This window comes from Lacerta agilis, chromosome 5 (genome assembly GCF_009819535.1).
Source record: "Lacerta agilis isolate rLacAgi1 chromosome 5, rLacAgi1.pri, whole genome shotgun sequence".
Taxonomy (NCBI): Eukaryota; Metazoa; Chordata; class Lepidosauria; order Squamata; family Lacertidae; genus Lacerta; species Lacerta agilis.
Window position 1 is genome coordinate 32,048,629 of NC_046316.1, and position 20,298 is coordinate 32,068,926.

Below are 20,298 nucleotides of genomic sequence, written 5' to 3' on the forward strand. Positions count from 1 at the left end.
TTCTCCATTCAGTTCAATATCACGAGCAGCTCCAGGTGCCTATTCCTATTGTGTTGTTGATTTTCAAATGAAGGAGCACCCAGTTGGTTGTCTGTTTATGGGTGACCCATTAATTTATTTACTTTTTACAGAGAATCAAAATGTGGCTGATGATTGTGTTGGTGTACATGACTGAAGGAATTGTGTCTTCAGGAGAATTCCAAGTGTTAAACAAGCCAAATCCAGAGCAATTTTTGAATACTGTAAGTATATCTCTGGATGTGAAAAGAGCATGATATTGCTTGACTCTATTTACAGTTTCATCCTCCCTACATATAGGATTTTGCCACCTTAGAGTACTTAGTATTGGGTGAAAATGTTCAACCAGAAAATATACAAGGTTGGTAGTGCGTTTGAAAGGTGCATGTTTCTTGAATGACTAATTTCTTGGTTCTGTATACAAAAATAAATGCTTGATGCAGGTATAGCTCAGGGCATCTTGCTGGCTGAACCAATCAACAATTTCATGTGCAGATACAGAGCAAATGGGATTTCATCTGTTTGGCAGCTTTGTCCTCCAACTGCCAGCTGTCCCCCAAGAATCTGCAACCTGAGGGTGTCCCCTCCCCCTGTTTCTCCAAATACAGTGATGGGAAATTTCTGGCCCACAAACCTAATTAGGTTTACCAGGCCTTAGTGGCTGGCCTGCCAGGCCATTTTGGGTGAAGCATGAATTGGCCACCTTTACCATGCTTGATGTTGCTGAGGCTTGAATTTGAAACTGCAAAGGAAGCATTGCAAGCGCAGTTCAATCCTTCATTTGCAAGCAGAATTCAGTGCCTTTTGAATCTGGAGTTTTTTCCTGTTGCTCTGCACAGCGATTTGGGGTGGGGTGAGCATAATTTGCTTCAAGCTTGGAGACAGCACTGCTGTGCATTTTGCTGAGAAAAGTGCCAATTAGTATGCATACACAATACATGCATCAATAAAAAACAAACTGGTTCACAGTGGGATGCATTCAAGGCTGCTTTGGAGACAATCCTTTACATAACCTTATTGCATTACATTATGAATTTTTATACTATTCCATATTTGTCCCCTATTCTGCCCAAAGTTGAAAGTGCGTATATGTGAAAATGAGCTAAAATCTGAATTCTGGTTTTCAGTTAACTAGTTTAAATCCCACAACAACAATGGACCAAGAAGCATAGGCAACCTTCCTGAAAGTACTTCATATCAGAAAATTTTGTTTCTCCTTTATCTAGGATGGAATCATCCGTCGCTGGGACTATCCAAGTGAGGTCCATGATAACATCCTGACAGCTGACGGCTATTATTTAACCATGAACAGAATTCCTTATGGCAGAGGAGGCAAACATGGTGGGTCTCCAATGTGAAAGAAGAAATGAATATGTAATAGCAAGCCCCATGCATTCTCCAACACTATCTGAGTAGCAATGAAGTAGAAATCTTATGGGCAGGGCTGTTTCTTAGAAGTTTATTTCCAAGAACACCAAACCAGAGTCTTTCCACCTTCAGTCCCTTAAAAGCAGAGGTCGGAGTCCCTTTCCAGCCCACGTGCTGCATTATCTCACAGACAACTCTAGATAGTAAAATATAGGAATGAGAATTTTTGGGGGGATGTGCAGCAGGATGTCTACTTATGGAGCCCAACCCCTCCACAGCATAAAATGTATGTGTGCTACTTTATGTGTACAGGTGCAAATTTAGATATAATTCCTATAATTTAAATATAAATACAATATACAGTGGAGAAGATTGTGTTCAGGTGACCTGTATGCCTGCTCAGTCTGCTGTCTGGGTGCAAACTGTTGATGGAGAAACTTCAAAGTCCTTGCTTTCTCTTTGAAACTAGGCTTGTACTGGACAAACAGAGGGTGCCTTCAAATATAGGATAGCCCTCTGCCAGACCTTCCAACAACAACAACAACAACAACAACAATAATAATAAATGTGATAATATATTATTTTTATCCAGCCCATCTGGCTGTGTTTCTCCAGCCACTCTGGGCAGCTCCCAATAGAATATTAAAAACACTATAAAAGAACAAACATTAAAAATTTCCCTAAATGTCTTCTAAAAGTCAGATGGTTGTTTTTCATCTTGACATCTTATGGGAGGGCGTTCCACAGGGCGGGCGCCACTGCCGAGAAAGGCCTCTGCCTGGTTCCCTGTAATCTCACTTCTCTCAGTGAGGGAACTGCCAGAAGGCCCTCGGAGCTGGACGATGGGGGTGGAGATGCTCCTTCAGGTATACAGGGCCGAGGGCTTCAAAGGTCAGCACCAACACTTTGAATTGTGCTTGGAAATGTACTGCAAGCCAATGTAGGTCTTTCCGGACCGGTGTTATATGGTCTCGATGGGCTGTCCTCTGCAAAGAAGGCCACATGGCCATCCTAGTGTGCTGCAGTCTTTCTTACGAAAGTTAATTTTTTTATATCTGTTTCAGGTTCCAGACCTGCTGTCTTGGTGATTCCTGGATTAATAATGGAAAGTAGCACCTGGGTCTCCAATATACCCAATAACAGTTTGGGCTTCATCTTGGCAGATGCTGGTTACGATGTTTGGCTTGGGAATGTTAGAGGAACATCCTGGTCGAGAAAGCACCAGAACCTTTCAGTCTTGCAACAGGAATTCTGGAATTTCAGGTAGGTCCTCACAAATTGGGGGTGGGACTTTTGAAATGCATATGCAGTTGTCTATTACTGTCAGGCAATGAATCACTGGGGCTTATCAGGAGTGGCTTGTCGGAATACGTTTCACGGATCCGCCATGGATTCATATTTATGTAGTTATTTAATGAGGTTTTTCGAGATCTATTTTTTGTATAACTACGCACAAAAGCGAAAGTGAAAGCATGAATGAATAGTGTGGTTCACTTATGAGATTAATCCGCCTTTATTTTATAGTTCCGGTCATGTTCAAAGTTGTTAATGAGCGTTAAACTTGCTTCCCGCCTTTTTGGAGGGCAGCAACAGTGATTTTATTGGTTGAGGCATTGATGATGATGTCACGTTTGTTCCCTAATAAAAGGCAGAGGCACCCCCGCTTAGGCACGTTCAGTTTTGGGTTAGGCACGTTCGTGCATTCTTTCCATTTTGCTTTAGTTGGGTTTTAGTTGAAGTCAAGTTTAGTTTAAGGGATTAGGAGCGGGCTGGATGGGTTGGATGGGTTTTTCTTTTAGTTAGAGTTAGATCGCGGAAGATCATTCGGTTTAGCCTTAGTTAGGTTTTCTTTTAGGTTTAGCCTAGGGCTAGAATTGCGGAAGATATTTCGGTTTTAGTTTTATTTAGCTAGCCTCGCGGAAGATTGGGCGCGCAGGGACTTTAAGCTTAGGAGAACTTAGCTTAGGGGACGAGCCTATGCGGGTTCTGCCGAAGCCACTAAAGATACAACCGGTGTCTGTCTTCCTTTGGGGAAAAAAAAAGGAGTAAAGTAGAATTTTTTTTAATTTCTTTAAGTTGGTCCATCTATTCAGAGTCAGGATATATATATTTTATTTCACGAGGCAACTTTTCCTTAAGAAGGCAATTAGGAACTCACACACCTTCGGAGTCATCAATTGGCTTACTCAACTTCCTTCAGATTGTGAGACTTGGCCGGCGACCGTGCTCAAAAGCACGCGGAACGCTGGCCGCTTTCCCCGCAACTGGTACCTCGTGCATAACCAGTCCAAGGCTGTGCACGAGGAGCTCCAGCACCCAAACCCCGACAAGTGGTGCCCCGTGTGAGGCGAAGCGTAGTCGAAAATCGCTTCCACGAAGACTCCGGTTAAAGGCAACATATCGGAAGTGGCTCGGAAACAGACGTTGAGAGGTGAGGTATAACGGCCCGGTTTTTCCAGGATTTCGCTGCAGTAGCGCGAATCCACCGCTTGCCCAAAAATAGAGTAAAATTTGCCCCAAGGGGTCCCCGGGTAGAGCGGCAAGGAGTTTAGTGTAAGCCTACGGGCAGGGTAAGGTCTTCCCGAAAAAGCCTACGGGTGGGAAGGGTTTCTGGCAAAAGCCTACGGGTGCCAGGGTTTTCGGTCAAAGCCTACGGGTAGGGCCGGTGTCTCCCGAAAAAGCCTACGGGTGGGAGGGAAGGTTTTCTGGCTAAAGCCTACGGGTGCCAGGTTTTTCGGTCAAAGCCTACGGGTAGGGCCGGTAGCCCCTAGTAGAAGCCCACGGGTGGGGGTGGAGGTTTTCTGGCTAAAGCCTACGGGTGCCAGGTTTTTCGGTTAAAGCCTACGGGTAGGACCGGTGTCCCCTAGTAGAAGCCTACGGGTGGGGGAGGAAAAGTTTTGGAAAAGGTGTTAAAAATGGGCTCCTCACTCTCAACTGCTCGAGTTAAATTTTGTGAAGATTTATTGTACCTCTTGAAAAGAAATGGTCACCCTGTCTCTGAATCAGAAGTAGAGCTTTTAGTTAAAACTATTGGGGAAGTTTGCCCTTGGGTCCCTAAGGAGGGAACGAAAGATCTAGCTTCATGGGAAAGGATCGGGTTAGAATTTATGGCCAACCCGAAAATCGGAATTCCTGTACAATTGGTATGGAGCAAAGTAAGAAACTGCTTTCAACAAATCGCTCCAAGAAATGTTTTGCTTAATGGAACAGTGAATTTAGGAAATACTGCTCTTAATAGTGCCCCTGTGCTGCCGCTTGCGGTTGTGCCATTTTCGGCCCCCTCGCAGCAGCCAGTTCAGGCCCCATTGTCGTACACGCACTCGCCCTTGTCCAATTTGTCATTGCCAGATTCATTGCCGCCTGTGCCGGTGCAGCAGACGCCGTCGGCCTTTCAAGCCCCGCCGCGGACTGCCCCACCGCCAGTCGCTCAGCAGTCATCGCAGGCCTTTTACCAGCCAGCGATCTCAAGTCAGCAGCAGCCGCGGACCTCGCTCCAAGCAACGGTCCCGCTTCCTCCATCGCAAGCCGCGCTTTTGCCAGTGATCCAGCAGCAGCAGCAGCAAGTAGCTTTTTTGCCAGCAAACCCTGCTGCCCTGCAGGCCGCGCTCAAGCCAGCAGCTCCAGTTTTGCAGCAAGCTGATTTCCAATCAACAGCAATCCAAGCTTCAATGCAAGCAGCACAACAGCAATTTACCAACCCTTCAGCACCTCCGATGCCAATGCAGATTCCAAGACAAGAACAAAGCCAAACAATGATGATCCAGATGCCAGGACTTGCAGTACAGAGCCAACAACCTTATGCTCCAACTTCAAGTCAGCCATCTTGTCTTCATCCAACTTCAAGTCAGCCATCTTGTCTTCATCCAACTTCAAGTCAGCCATCTTGTCTTCATAGTCAGCCATCTTCAAGGCATCCAGATGTCAAAGACTCTTTAGCACCATCTAGTGGCTCATCATTTGGAAAGCATCAAGAAGATTTAAACTCACTGATGCCACCTACAGATCCAACAGCAATGCAACCCATCTGCAGAACTCAAGCTTTGGAAGCAGCTTTGGGACAAATAGACTTTAGTGCTGATCCAATGCACATCTTTCCAGTGATTCGTGCCAATGGAGGACAACCTGCAAGATATCAAGCCATCCCTTTTGAAACACTACGTGAACTGCGAAAAGCCATACGCGAAAATGGACTTCAAGCTCCTTACACTAGAAGTTTACTTGAAGGACTGTCCACTAGTAGACTTCTGCCATCTGATTGGAAGTTGATACTTCGCACCTTCCTGTCGCCTACAGATGCTCTTCTGTGCCTGCAAGAGTGGAAAGAAGTAGCAGCCAGACGTGCAACGCCACTCGCCACAGAAGATATGCTCACAGGATCAGGACATTACTCTAATCTCAATCAACAGCTAGCCATACCTGATGCTGCACTCGTCACCATAGCAGACATCGTAGTCAAAGCTTGGCGCAGATTACCCAACCGCACAGATGCCAGCTCAGTATCAGGATTCGCTGCAGTTAGGCAAGGTCCAAAAGAGCCTTATGGGGACTTCGTGGATCGCCTGATTGTTGCAGTGGAACGCCAGATAGAAGATCGTCATGCCAGAAACATGCTGACAAAACAACTTGCCTTTGAAAATGCCAACGATGACTGCAAAAATGCCCTAACAGCAGTTGCAGCTCGTCCAGATGCCACATTGACTGAGATGCTACGCGTCTGCCAGAATGTTGGTACCCACTCCTACAAAGCACAACTCTTGGCAGCTGCGGTACAGATGTCACGTCAAGACAGCTCTACGCCAGTCAAGAAGTGCTATGGGTGTGGAGGCGATGGACATTTCAGGTCGCAGTGCACGGCAACACCAAGGCCTTCTGCCAAGCCGCCAGAGAGATGTCCCATCTGTCAAAAAGGATTTCATTGGGCGAATGATTGTCGTTTGAATCCACAAAATACATCACCTACCTCATCTCCAGTTCAGGGAAACGGTTCTGCGGGCCGTGCCCCGGCCCCGGTAAAACAATAGGGTGCAAGCTCAAGAACATCATGAAGGTCAACCATCCCAGAAAGATGAACAACGCTACTCCTTATCCAGGTCATCAGGAAAAGAGAGTGATCCAGAGAGATGTCTACTCTTCAGATGTCCAGAGAAAAGATGTGACCTCATCAGACATTCAGGTTCCAGAGGTTTCATCGTCTGCCTTACCTATTCAAAGGGTTCCAGTAGAGAACATAGCATTCAGTTCACCTCCTGCTAACCGCCTTTCAGTTCCTACTGATGTTACCCCCGCTTCACAGCAAGCAATCACAGTCAAGTCTCTGATCGCAGAATTGCCTTCAGCGTTGAGAAGACATCCTACTGAAGTCAACCTTGCAGCATCTGAGCTTTATTCACCTTTAAATCAAGGTCAACCTATCGTTGAAGAACATTTGCCCTTGGTGAAACAGCAGTGTTCAAGTTGCAACCCAGCTGATGATCACTTTCCATGTGGCCAAAGAATACAAGTGAGTGAGCCAGCTCCCTCTTGTGGAAGCTTAAACATCACTCCAGTTAACAATGCCCACACCTTTGTGTCACCTCCAGCTTTTAAGCTCAGCCCGCCACAACCAAACAATTATCATGAACAACAACTTCGACTGCCTTGTGTCAAAGAAGAAGTTCCATCCTACCAGTTTGATGCACAACTGACTGAATGCCAGCAGGTTCAACAGCATCAGCAACTCTTGCCAACGGAAGAACCTCAAGTTTGCCAACTCAATGCCAAGCAGCTTCAAAGTTGCCAACTTCAGCAGTGCAAAAAACCCGAAGCCAAAAAGATGTCTTCAGACACTGCCAATGAGGAACAAGAAGCTTCTTCTGTCCCAGGTATACCACTCTTCTTAACAGAGGACTGTTACTTTTCAAATCCATGGTTTGCTCAGCAATTGCCAACATCTATTCGTGGTCCATTCCCAGACACTTCGATTTGCCTTATTCTGCCTAGGATGGATCGCCTCCCTGCCACAGTCACACTGACTGCAGGCCTAGTTCGAATTACAGATTCATCGCAGTTGCTGATTCCAGGATTCTCAACAGTTCCTTGTGTCCTAACAAAAGGTTTGGAAATTGCCAGACTCTATTTGCTTACTTCTACGCCTACAGCTCCTGTAGACTCTTTGCCTCCTCAGGCAGCAATGGCGCTAATCAAGATTACAGAAGAACGCCCTCATCTCGTCTTAGAAATGGGTGGACGAAAGATTAAGGGTCTTCTTGATACAGGCGCAGATGTCACAGTGATCGCCAGAAAGGATTGGCCTGACCAGTGGGCAACGACTGTCACCCAGGAAGTCTTCGGAGTCGGAGGTTTCGAACCCGCCCACCAGAGCGTGCATCCGATTACCTTCCAGTCAGACTCAGGCTCCATGGTGCAGCTCCGTCCACTTGTTATGGATGTGCCTATCACCCTTTGGGGTAGAGACTTATTGTCTAAAGCAAGAACTGTTGTCCATACACATTTTTGATGTGGGCCTTTGCATCAGCGCCAGTACATGCTCTTCCACTCACGTGGAAGGAAGGACCCCCTGTATGGGTCGACCAATGGGCGCTGACGTCAGAAAAGCTCGCTGCAGCAGAGGCCCTAATCAAAGAGCTGCTACACCAGGATCATGTGCAACCCTTTACTCTCCGTCAGTACCTCATGGATAAAGCTCCACAGTCATTGACCTTAGAGCGTTCCCTTGATAGTCTTAAAACTGTCCCTTGCAGAAAGCCTATTGCAAAGTTCTCCTGGAGAGTTTCACTGCTTGGTAAGGTGAATTCTCCTGTCTACAAGTTCTGTTCAGCAGCATCTTCAAGCGCTCTCACGCCGCTGAAACTTTCCTTTGTTTCAGTGATCCAATCGCCAACCATGGGACGTTCCTTGCTATGTTCCGTGCTGTCTTTCGCATGGGCATTCTGTTGGCTGATTTTGAATGGTACTCACCGTGTCTACAGATTGCTGCCATCACTTCTTGCAGCATACCTGTTTCCAACCAAAACCGCAAACCCTTTTCACCTGCTTTCTGTTGCTCTCTACCTGGTTGCAAATATGCTCCGCATCTCCCCAGGTATTCTTTTGGAGTATCTTTTCCTGCATCAGCCAAGAACTCCACTACAGGCTCTTCAGGCGGTTCCTCCTTGTGCTCAGGAGTACTGTCTTCCGCAAGGAATTCTTCATCTGAAAGTCAAGTCAGGTAACCCTTGCGTGGTACTTGCCAACCTGCATCTTCAACGGTAGCCCCTTGTTGCTTAATCCTTCTCAGCGGAGGACTGTCCTTACTTCTGCGGAAAGAACCCCTATTTCCCACACCTGTTTGTGTGTTCAACTCCCATTCTTCACTCAAGAAACACGCTGGACTAACCTTGCGTGAAACTCGATACTCCCTTTTCATCGCAAGCCGTGATGTCTAACTCTGGTTGTTAGCTACTCGCTAACTTCTCAACTTCCTGTCAAGTGCAGCAACTTTTCAAAAGTGCTCAACAAACAGCACCAGTTGAGTTCTGGGCAGTTTGCTTTACCCTCCTACTGCCTAGGCCTTTTGTTTGCTTCTGGGCGGCCTCTGGTTCCTGGCTGCCTGGATTTGTTCCAGTTTCACTCTTTCTCACACTCACTAGCAGATCGCTATGATTTGCTTGCTTAACCTTCTTTCCTCTACAGGTGTTCCTGTATCCCTCGTATGCAGAACTTTATTCAGGAACTTTTCCTGTGTTCCATGAACTTTTCCTGACCTCCAGGATCGTATAAACCTGAGTAGAAGACGACCGGCAACTCATTCATCGTCTTCATTTTCCTCTCCAGTGTATTTTGCAGTTCTAAAACTGTCCTGTACTTTGTTGTATTTACAAAAATTGCATATTCAATTTTGTATGCTTCTTGAAATATCCGCCTCGCATGTTACATGTGTTTTCAATATAGCTTGGTAATTAATGATATGGATGTTTATATTTACAAAGCTTTTCTGAAATGGTTTCCATTTAGAGCGTCACAATTTTGATGATATGGAAATGTTTATGTAAGGTCAAAACATCGTCTTTGTGCAGTTCTAGTCATAGACATATTCATGCATATATGTTCAATTTCAAGAATCCTGAATCTCCACGTTGTGCTTACAAGAGTTGTAGTCTAAACTGTGTGTTTTGATATTTGTATACCTTATTTGAAATGCTTTCCTTTGGTCAAAGAATTGGTCATTCTCGGATTTGTTCAAAGTATATATGTCAAGTCTGGTGGCATCCTACCCTCTTGGTACCCCTTTTTTTCTTTTGAAAAAACCCCCTCTATATGCTACCTTTGGCAGTAAACCAGGTTCCCAGCTTTTCCCTTCACTCTGTTTCCTGCTGTTGATGGGAGACCCTTATGCAGGTAGTTTAAATCCCATCTCGTTTTTGCTGGAAACCCTTGCGTAGATGGCTTAAATCCTTTCTCATGGCTGGAAGACCTTTACTTAGGTGGCTTAAATCCCCTCTCTGGAATCGGACCCTAGTTCCCCGTTATCGAGACCTCTCTTATGTTTGGGCAGTCGTTATCCGTTATTTTTAATTTTGGACCTGTATCAGGTCCTCTCTTGTGTTTGGGAAGTAATTTGTTGTTTTACGCTGCACGCGAAAGTATATATGCTTATGAGGTGATTTGTTGTTTTACGCTGCATGATATATATGCCTAGAAAGTTTATAGTGTATCGGATCGATCACTTCTTATGTTCAGCCAGTGGTTTGTTATTTTCATGATTTTATTGCTACATTATTGTACAAGTATTTCCTCCTATGAAAAGGTGAATGTTGATAATGTTGGTAGTGTTTATATCAAAGTCTATATCAAAACAAATGGTAATGTTTATGTCAGGACAAATGCTTATGACATCTTTAACTTTTCTTTCTTTATATAATTAAAACAAAAATAATTTAATTTAAAATAAAAAAAGAAAGATGATATGTCGGAATACGTTTCACGGATCCGCCATGGATTCATATTTATGTAGTTATTTAATGAGGTTTTTCGAGATCTATTTTTTGTATAACTACGCACAAAAGCGAAAGTGAAAGCATGAATGAATAGTGTGGTTCACTTATGAGATTAATCCGCCTTTATTTTATAGTTCCGGTCATGTTCAAAGTTGTTAATGAGCGTTAAACTTGCTTCCCGCCTTTTTGGAGGGCAGCAACAGTGATTTTATTGGTTGAGGCATTGATGATGATGTCACGTTTGTTCCCTAATAAAAGGCAGAGGCACCCCCGCTTAGGCACGTTCAGTTTTGGGTTAGGCACGTTCGTGCATTCTTTCCATTTTGCTTTAGTTGGGTTTTAGTTGAAGTCAAGTTTAGTTTAAGGGATTAGGAGCGGGCTGGATGGGTTGGATGGGTTTTTCTTTTAGTTAGAGTTAGATCGCGGAAGATCATTCGGTTTAGCCTTAGTTAGGTTTTCTTTTAGGTTTAGCCTAGGGCTAGAATTGCGGAAGATATTTCGGTTTTAGTTTTATTTAGCTAGCCTCGCGGAAGATTGGGCGCGCAGGGACTTTAAGCTTAGGAGAACTTAGCTTAGGGGACGAGCCTATGCGGGTTCTGCCGAAGCCACTAAAGATACAACCGGTGTCTGTCTTCCTTTGGGGAAAAAAAAAGGAGTAAAGTAGAATTTTTTTTAATTTCTTTAAGTTGGTCCATCTATTCAGAGTCAGGATATATATATTTTATTTCACGAGGCAACTTTTCCTTAAGAAGGCAATTAGGAACTCACACACCTTCGGAGTCATCAATTGGCTTACTCAACTTCCTTCAGATTGTGAGACTTGGCCGGCGACCGTGCTCAAAAGCACGCGGAACGCTGGCCGCTTTCCCCGCAACTGGTACCTCGTGCATAACCAGTCCAAGGCTGTGCACGAGGAGCTCCAGCACCCAAACCCCGACAGTGGCTTGCTGGGCGGGACTGAGCAGCTAAGTGAGCTACCTGGCCGGTGGCTTGCTGATACTTACCAGGAGGAAGAGGGGGAGGTGACATGGTACACAGGTAACTACAGAACTGCCGGATTGGCTCTACCAGTGCATTTGAGCCACACTGACTTCTGCCCCACCCAGTAAGAAACAGTGACCCACCTGCCAGGAAGCTAGTGGTGCTGCTCCCCAACTGTCAATCTATTTCTGGAGTTTATGTTAGATTTCAGCTGCAGGAAATAAATACACATGGTTTACGACTACAAACATAAGAGATTTCTGCGTCTTGAGTTCCATGAATGGTCAGCTCACACTGTTCATGTATATGAAATGCTGCTGTTTTAATCAATGATAAGACATCTTGTGTACCAGCAGTACAGGTATATGCCCAACTTTGTGTTTCTGCTTCTCAGCTTTCATGAAATGAGCCTCTATGACCTTCCAGCCATGATAGACTACATTCTGCAGGAAAATGGCCAAAAGCAGATCTATTATGTTGGACACTCTCAAGGTGCTACTTTAGGTAAGTTTCAAATATACATAAGGGCTGTCATCTTTTTTTTTTTAATATCCTCCTTATTTGGCTTCAGCAAGCCAAAAGCTATCTTTTTCTTTTGTAAAAAAAAAATTCCTTCAATATTGTCCTTACAAGGTTTTGATTCAATGTGATTGATGTGATTGCAGAAGTTCCTTTCAACCATTCTTTAACAGCTCTTAGATATGGTACCCACAGAGCCAGTTGCACAAGCTGGTTGGTACCCGAGTCTGGAAATACAATTCTTAGAGATATCTCTGCAATCTAGAATTTTTTTGCCATCACTGGGATGATGAGCTTGTTAGTATGTTCAAGACCCCAACCGTGAGCCCCAGAGCTAATATTTGTGAGCATCAATGGTAATTAATGTGCATCTGCAGCAATACCCTGTAGTATGTGGAGATCACATTTGGTGCATCATGGCTTGGTACAAATCTCTGTGTGATGCAAGTCTGCATGCACATTTGCCCACAACTAGGCATCCAATTCCCAAATAAGAACTTTTTTTCTTGTCAGGGCAAACTGAATGAATTCTGTACCTTTGCCTTTCTGAACAATGAGTCTTTCCTTCCTATGTTTTCCCCACTTATCGTTGTAAATAATTTTTTTTTTTTTTTGCAGGTTTCATAGCCTTTTCTATGATGCCAGAGGTGGCTGAAAAAATCAAGTTATTCTTTGTTTTTGCTCCTGCGTACACATTTCAGAACAGCAAAGGCCCAGTAATCCAGATATTATTTTTTCCTGATTTTCTTATAAAGGTATCAGTTGCATTGCTCTTGCTCTTTATGGATTCATTCAGCTTTTTCTCACAATGTGAATTTACAGAAAGCAGTTTTCTTAGACAAGCTGCTTGCATAGTTTGCTTGATAATACAAAAATGGTAAATTTGCCGTAACAGCAAATTGTTTATAATGTGTCCTATAATGTTTTTATGAGAGGCAAACAGGAAGCCGTCAAATAACCCTTTTTGAAAATGAGCTAAATTTTAAAAAATGATGTTAATTGCATGAAAGCAGTTAACATGCAAGTAAGAACAGGGGACCCAAACAAGATCAGGACCGTGACTGGTGGGAAAAATGATTGCCCCATGTTGCAATCCCAATGACTTTTGGTCCAACATTTGTTGCACACTTTGTCATAGGGGCCACATACAGGGGACTGCTCATTCTAGGTTACCTCTCCACTACAACTCCTCTCACCAGATTTATTGGTGGGAATGAATGACTCCCCAAAGCTAATCTCAATGAATTAATGCCCAGCTCCTTCTCTTTGTCCCTCCTAAGGCTGTCTCATCACCTCTTCTAGTTTCATTACTTCTTTTTGAAACAATTAACCAGGACTGGTTTCCATGTTTCTCTTTTCTCTTTTTGCCACCCTGGCCAACAGGTGGGGTGTTCAACAACTCCCTGTAGCTATGTTCTTTTCTTAAAAGGCTTAGCAGCACTAGTCATAATGTGGTTTCAAATCTCCAGCACTTGCCTCAGGAAACACCTGGAGGTAACCTCTGAGGACTCCAGGCCAAACCTTGGAGGGTTGGCAACCTTATATGGAGGACATGCAAATGGAGGCCCAACGCAAATGTTTGTGGGTGGGGATTGGAATTAATTTGTTGAGGGTGGAGGAAAAACCAAGCGGAGCTCTTAAAAATTTACTGGAGCTCGAGCTGGCTATAAGATACCACGCAATAAGTGGGAAATGAGGATTAGAACAGAGTAGAATGGCATCAACTAGAGCTAAATGCAGGTGGTTTCTCTTCAAGGAACCAAGCATTCAGCAGTTTCTGTCAGCCAGGAAAAAAGCTGGTTTACCCTGCCACGCCCCGAAAAACTCATTGCTGAATATTTTGCTTGAATGAGGCAGCTAGGTCCTGCCACACCTGATCTGCAAATGAAAGGGCAGACAGCCATGTGAGGATAAGGTGTATATGGCTGTATTATTATATATATATAATAGTAACAACAAATGCTCTTTCAAATGGTTGGCAGTACCATAGGAGGCACGGACAGCGGGGTGTGGTCACTGTATGTGTGTCAGCATCTGGAGCAAGGCCTAGTCCACACAGCTCTATAATCCCCAATATAATATTTCAATTTGTGTGTTTGTGTTGACTCGTGTGACCTAATCTCCCCTGTGTTTCTTTGCTGTGACTTATTATCAGGGCCAGCCCACTCATGAGATAAGGTGAGGTCACTGCCTCAGGTGGCAGGATCCACAGGGTCAGCAGATGTGGCCTCCAAGGAACACATCACCTGCCGTCGCCACTGCAGTGGCAATGTCAGCTGTGGCGTATTCTTTGGAGACTGGATCTGCCGCTTCCTTGGCAGCCCCCCCCCCAGTCCCACCTCTACAGCAGCTTCTTGATGAAGAGGAGCTACTGCAGGTCTCCTCCCACCTTTGTTCCTGATGTAGATCTTTATCCCCCCCCCCTTGTTCCTGATGTAGAACTTCTCTCACTCCTTCCCTGGTGGAGGTGGGAATTTTGTGATTCGCCTCTCAGGTGCCAAAATGTTTTGGGCTAGCCAACAATGCAATCCTAACCATGTCTACTCAGAAGTATCTCCTATAGAATCAGTGGGGCTTACTTCCAGGTAAATTGTATATGTATTTTTATTCATTGCAGATATGTTTAGATTTGTCACTTGGGCACATGAGTGTGATATGAGAAATATAAGTGCAAGAGAACAGAGACATAAATTTAAGTTCACAATTCTTTTAATGTTTCACAGGTTATATTTGGCACGAAAGAATTCCGCTTATTAAGTAGAAGTCTGAGAGCATTAGTTGCTAAGATTTGCAGCAACCAATTAGTACAAAACATTTGTGCCCAAGGCCTTTACCTTATAGGTGGCTTCAATAAGAACAGCTTAAATGTGGTATGTATGTATCTTTAATTGTTTTCTCTCTCTTTTACTTCTGGCCCCTTGGCTTGTGGTTTCCCATTCTTAATCTCTTAACTACAGGCCTTTTGATTGTGGTACTTTTTCATTCTGTTATTGTTCTAAAAAGATACCGTAAATATAAGGGTTGACTTGGATAGACTTCAAGGCCTCTTCTTAGCATATGCACTGATTTTTGTTTCTCACACTTGTTGGCCCTTCTTCATTGTATCTGCCACATTAACTGTTTTCCTTTCTAAAATGTTTTTTTCCAGAGCCGAGTTGATGTTTACCAGGCTCACTTTCCAGACTTTACATCTGTAAAAAATATTGTACACTGGGGTCAGGTAACATCTTTAAAGCAATGTGTACTTCTTTTAAAAATAATAATCAGCTGAGGTTGTGATTTTTATTCTAAATAATAATAATAATAATAATAATAATAATAATAATAATAATAATAATAATAATTTATACCCCGCCCTTCCCAGCCAAAAACCGGGTTCAGGGCGGCTAACACTAATTAAAATCACAGCAAAAACATAAAAAACAATCAATTTAAAATACAGATTAAAATACAAATTTAAAAATTCAAAATTAAAACTGCAGTCTCATTTCCAAATAGCCCACCAATAAAAGAATGAAGCATAACTATCAAACAGAAACCAACCCAAAGGCCAGGTGGAACAGCTCCGTCTTGCAGGCCCTGCGGAAAGATGCCAAATCCCGCAGGGCCCTGGTCTCTTGTGATAGACTGTTCCACCAAGTCGGTGCCAACACCGAGAAAGCCCTGGCCCTAGTTGAAGCACCTAGAAGCACCTAGGCTGTAATGAGAAAGAGGAGGCAGAGAAGATGCATTTTGTTAGCAGGACATCACCCATGGTTCTGAAGACACAAACCAATACAGTCGTACCTCTTGTTACTGTACGTCAGTCTCCGGTTGCATTTTTTCAGGATACGAATGCGGCAAACCCGGAAGTGTATACTTCCGGGTTTCCCCACATGCGCAAGTGCAGAAGCACTCTGCATGTCTCACGCATGTGCAGAAGCACTCTATCGTGCCGTGTGCATGGGCAGAAGTGCCATTCTAGTTGCGGACTTTTCGGGGTGCGAATGGCACCCCGGAACGGATCGAGTCCATAACTAGAGGTACCACTGTATTTATGGCAAACTGTTATTCTACAATTCAGGTCACATTGAAACAGCTGAAAGCTTTCAACTGGTCTTCATCTTTGACCTGACAATTATTGTCTTCTCAGAGCTTGAAAAACTGCACCAGGCAAGTTCAATGCAACTTTTGGTATAATCAGAAAAAATAAATCAGTTCCAGCCATTAGAACTGGTCTGTTCAATTCAATTGTCATCCATCTTAAAAAACTCCACCTTCTTGGAGACATGTGCAAATTAGCCTGCTGACTGCTCACATAGCCGTATGTTTTATAAATATAATGTCTACTAAATTTTATTCCTTATAGGCAGCAAAAACAGGGGAACTGAAATATTTTGACTACGGCTGCAAGAACGAAGAAAAATACCATCAGGCAAGGATGTGCTTTGTTGTTGTTCTTACATTAGTGTTGGTAAATGAATGGCACAAGTCCCCCCCCCCCCCCATCCCTGTACAATGGCATTGGGGGTTTCTGGCTGTACATGCTGGACTTCTTGAATGGAAAAAGGTGAATTGGAGATGCTGGGAAGGTAAATGGCGTTTCCGTGCGCTGCTCTGGTTCGCCAGAAGCGGCTTTGTCATGCTGGCCACATGACCTGGAAGCTGTCTGCGGACAAACACCGGCTCCCTCGGCCTATAGAGCGAGATGAGCGCCGCAACCCCAGAGTCGGACACGACTGGACCTGATGGTCAGGGGTCCCTTTACCTTTTTAGGATGATGGAGAAAACAATGCCTAGCACACTGAGAAGCATCTCTATAATATAGCTCATAGCTGTCAACTTTTCCCCTTTCTTAAAGGGAAATTCCCTTATTCCGAATAGGATTCCTCGCAAGAAAAGGGAAAAGTTGAAAGCTATGATATAGCTAGATGTTATCCTGGAATGTTTGCTTTGAGCAAGGAGGTTTGGTAGGAGCGAATGTGGTGTTTGCAGGCTTTTGCAGTGCTGCAGAATGTAATCCTCACGGAAATGTGGAATTGACTGTATGGCATTCTTGCTACATACATGTGAGAATCCCTTACTCTTAATTCATCAGATTGTCAACACTGTAGCAAAACTATTGCAGAAGATGAGGTAAATGTATAGATTTCCCCCCTTGTCAAACTGTCTTAGCTTCATTTCATATTCTCTACAACTTTCCCCTGAGGAGAAACATTTAAATTTAAATTTCTTTGGTAATTTTGAATGTTGGTTCATTTTAGATTTTACCAAACAAGGGGATTTGCCCAAAGTGCATTGCCCCTCCCCACTATAGTTGTGGTGCTTTTCTGTATTTGAATATAATATATAACCTGCTGCATGTTTCCAAATTCTTTGAAACTTATTTTTCTCGCTCTTCTTTTTATTCAAGTTTACAGTACTCGGAACATGTTATTTATTCATTTGCTTTTGGCATTTATATACCGAGTGTCCCGTGGGCAGTTCACTAATTAAAGTCTGACAATGTTCCCTTCCAGAAAACTCCGCCATTCTATAAAATAGAAGATATGACTGTGCCAACTGCTGTGTGGATCGGGGGGCAAGACTGGTTGTCTCGCCCAAAGGACAATGCAAAATTAATACCTCGAATTTCTAATCTCATTCACTACAAGTGCTTTCCTGACTGGAGCCACTTTAATTTCCTCTGGGGACTTGATGCACCTGAACGCCTTTATTCAGAAGTGCTTGATATGATGAAGAGAAACCCATTAGAAACCTGGGATTTTTAGGGAGGGGGGAGACAGTTTTTTTTTTAATTCCACTGGTTTTCAAAGAGTAATTCAAGTCAGGTGTTGTTGTACTCCTATTGATTTTTATATAAAAATAGAACAAAGCACCTTGGTGGGAGAGTGTGCAAATCTCGGTGATCTTAATCGGCTGCTGGTCCAACAAGCTTTATATTACAGGCATTAATTTTCATTTTTAAGTTCAATCTGATCTGCAAAGTTCCCCCACATGATGACATGTTGCACACCTTTTCTATTTCATGTGAACTTTTTAATTTTTACATTTCCCGCAACATCTTAAAAAATTCTTCTGAACACAATCTATAGTGGATAGTAATAAATCAGCTGAAGTCAGGGTGGAGGTTGGGGGGGGGAGGAAAGGATAGGCTTCTGAAAGGAAGCCTGTATTCTCTCCAATTTGGAGGCCAAATTTCCTTCCCACTCACCCTGAAGGATTCTTATGCCAAAGTTAGTTATAAACGATCTCTTTCGTTTCTGTTATTCTTTATAATTATAAAAGACTGAATACATTACTGATACCTTCATATTAGATCTTTTTTTTCTTCTTCTTTTTAAATGCAGCTGTGTTGAACCAAAAGTGAGACTGTTCTGGAAGACTGGTGAATGTCATCTTGGTAGTTAAGATGACTCTGAGATTAATTGCTATTTGATACAAGAATGAGCTCATAGGTTTATCTGCCTTGAAGGCTTAGTTTTGGTTCAGCTAGTTGGGAGAGGAGAGACTTCTCATGCTGCCTGTCTGCCAGTTATTCCCTGAGATTGAATGAGAGTTGAGAAGGGGCCTCTAAGCCATGGATGAGTTAATTAGGCTATTGATTCCATCTTATGTAGCTTGCCTTGTGTATAAATAATGCTTAACATATTAGCACTGTTAGCACTTTGTAGACAAGTCATGAGGGCTTCTTGCTGCTGCTCTTCACCCTGTGTCTGCAAAGGCAGTGAGGCTCTGCAGGCTGTGCTAAGAGTTTATGCTTCCTTCTTACAATAAAGCATTGGAATTGATCACTCTGGTGTTTTTGTCATCCTTCTTTGGTTATCCCTGCACAAAACCACTCTCAAGGGCCCTCCTTTGGCCCTGCAGTTCAGAGCAGCAGGTAATGTTGAATTTGTTGGCAGCCACAGGGATTATAGGATATATCTTCCTTTAAACAATAACGTGTGTGTGTGTGTGTGTGTGAACAGCTGATATTTATATACCACAAATACACACAGGCAGAAGAATATAGATGATATAAGAATTAGAGACCCCAGGTGTATATTTTTATTATTTTAATAATGTTTCAATGTTTCACTTTAATCACATTTAACCTTTCAGACTGTATTAGGCTTGGTTTTTGTGTGTTCTGCATTGTGAGTCTCCCCTCTCTTACGCTGCTTTCCACCTCTCCTTATCCTTATTTATTTATTTAATATTTTATTTATACCCTGCCCATCTGGCTGGGCTGCCCTAGCCACTCTGGGCGGCTTCCAACACAAACAACAACAACAACAACAACAACAACAACAACAATAACAACAATAATAAAACATCAAGTATTAATAGTAACAATCAGATCCTATATAAAATGTCACAATAACTTTAAAATAAACAACTTATATCAGATAAAGCAATATGCAATAATGACCGCTCCACACATCAAATGGGGGGGGGCAATGTTTGCGTGGTCGCGTGCAGCCCCCTGGATCTCAGAGCGGCTCCTGTTAGTTTGGAGCTGGCTTTGCCTTCCCCAGGCTGGATACCTGTGGTATCTGCCTACCTCAGCCAGCGCCCAATCCCGCCTGGGGGAGGCATTGCCAGGGGACTGGCCAGGTAAGGGGAGGGACTACCCAGCCCACACAATAGGTGTAGCTTACCTGGGAAATGGCAGTTGGGCTCCAGAGCTTCTCCCACCCTCCACTCTCTAAATTAACGCTTAATTTTGCAGGTTAACCTCTTCTTCATAGGTACGCAGGCATTGCTATGTCAAGGCCGCTGTTTAGCCAACAAAGTTGTCCTGTTCACACAAAGACTTTTGCTTGTGCAATGGAGTTCCCCCCCATGCTCCCCCAAATCTGTACTTGATCTCCACCCAACTTTCCAGAGCAAATTTCAGGGGGGGGGGCAGGGATGCAAGGGAAGGGGGGGAAGAAACGCCGCTGGAAAGGCAGAAATCCTTGCAAAGATGAGATGGCTTGGTTGGATACATTAGTGAACATGGAAGAATAATTTAAATATCCTATCATAGAAGATTGTGAAAGCCATGGCTGGAATGGTGAAACAAGCATTGCGTGTTAAACTAGTTATACCTGACTTCTTTATGAGAATATGTCAAAACAATGAAAGCAAGTTAACACCTAACTGTGGGAAACTTTTTATATGTACTTTAAAGGTTTCCACAAAGCAATCAGTATTTTTTTACATCTGTGCATGGAGAGTCGATTGGCCTTTCTCGGTCCTCATTTTGTCTTTTGGGACAATGAATTTTTTTAAGGCATTGGGGATTTTTAGGTTTTTGCTCCTCTTGTAGCTCCTCAGAGCCTAAATATTATTGTCAGTGTATACAGTTAATAATTTGTATTTGTACTTGGATTTGTATTTGTTTTTGGCATCCATCTGTCTTGGGAGACAATTTAAGAGCGCACTTTTAGGAGTGAAGTCAAACTGCTGGAGAGTTAAAGCACCTGCTGTG

At 43.5% G+C, this 20,298-nt stretch overlaps 1 protein-coding gene across 1 annotated transcript; it reads left to right on the top strand.

Annotated features, from left to right (window-relative positions):
* Window positions 1-355: 355 nt before the first annotated feature.
* On the top strand, window positions 356-17,743 carry LOC117046256 (lipase member M-like). Its single transcript, XM_033148054.1, has 9 exons — window positions 356-379; window positions 1,245-1,359; window positions 2,451-2,649; window positions 11,737-11,846; window positions 12,480-12,616; window positions 14,585-14,743; window positions 15,010-15,081; window positions 16,210-16,275; window positions 17,360-17,743. The coding sequence occupies exons 1-9, from the start codon at window positions 356-358 to the stop codon at window positions 17,609-17,611; spliced, it is 1,134 nt and encodes a 377-aa protein (XP_033003945.1). The 3' UTR covers window positions 17,612-17,743.
* Window positions 17,744-20,298: the final 2,555 nt, after the last annotated feature.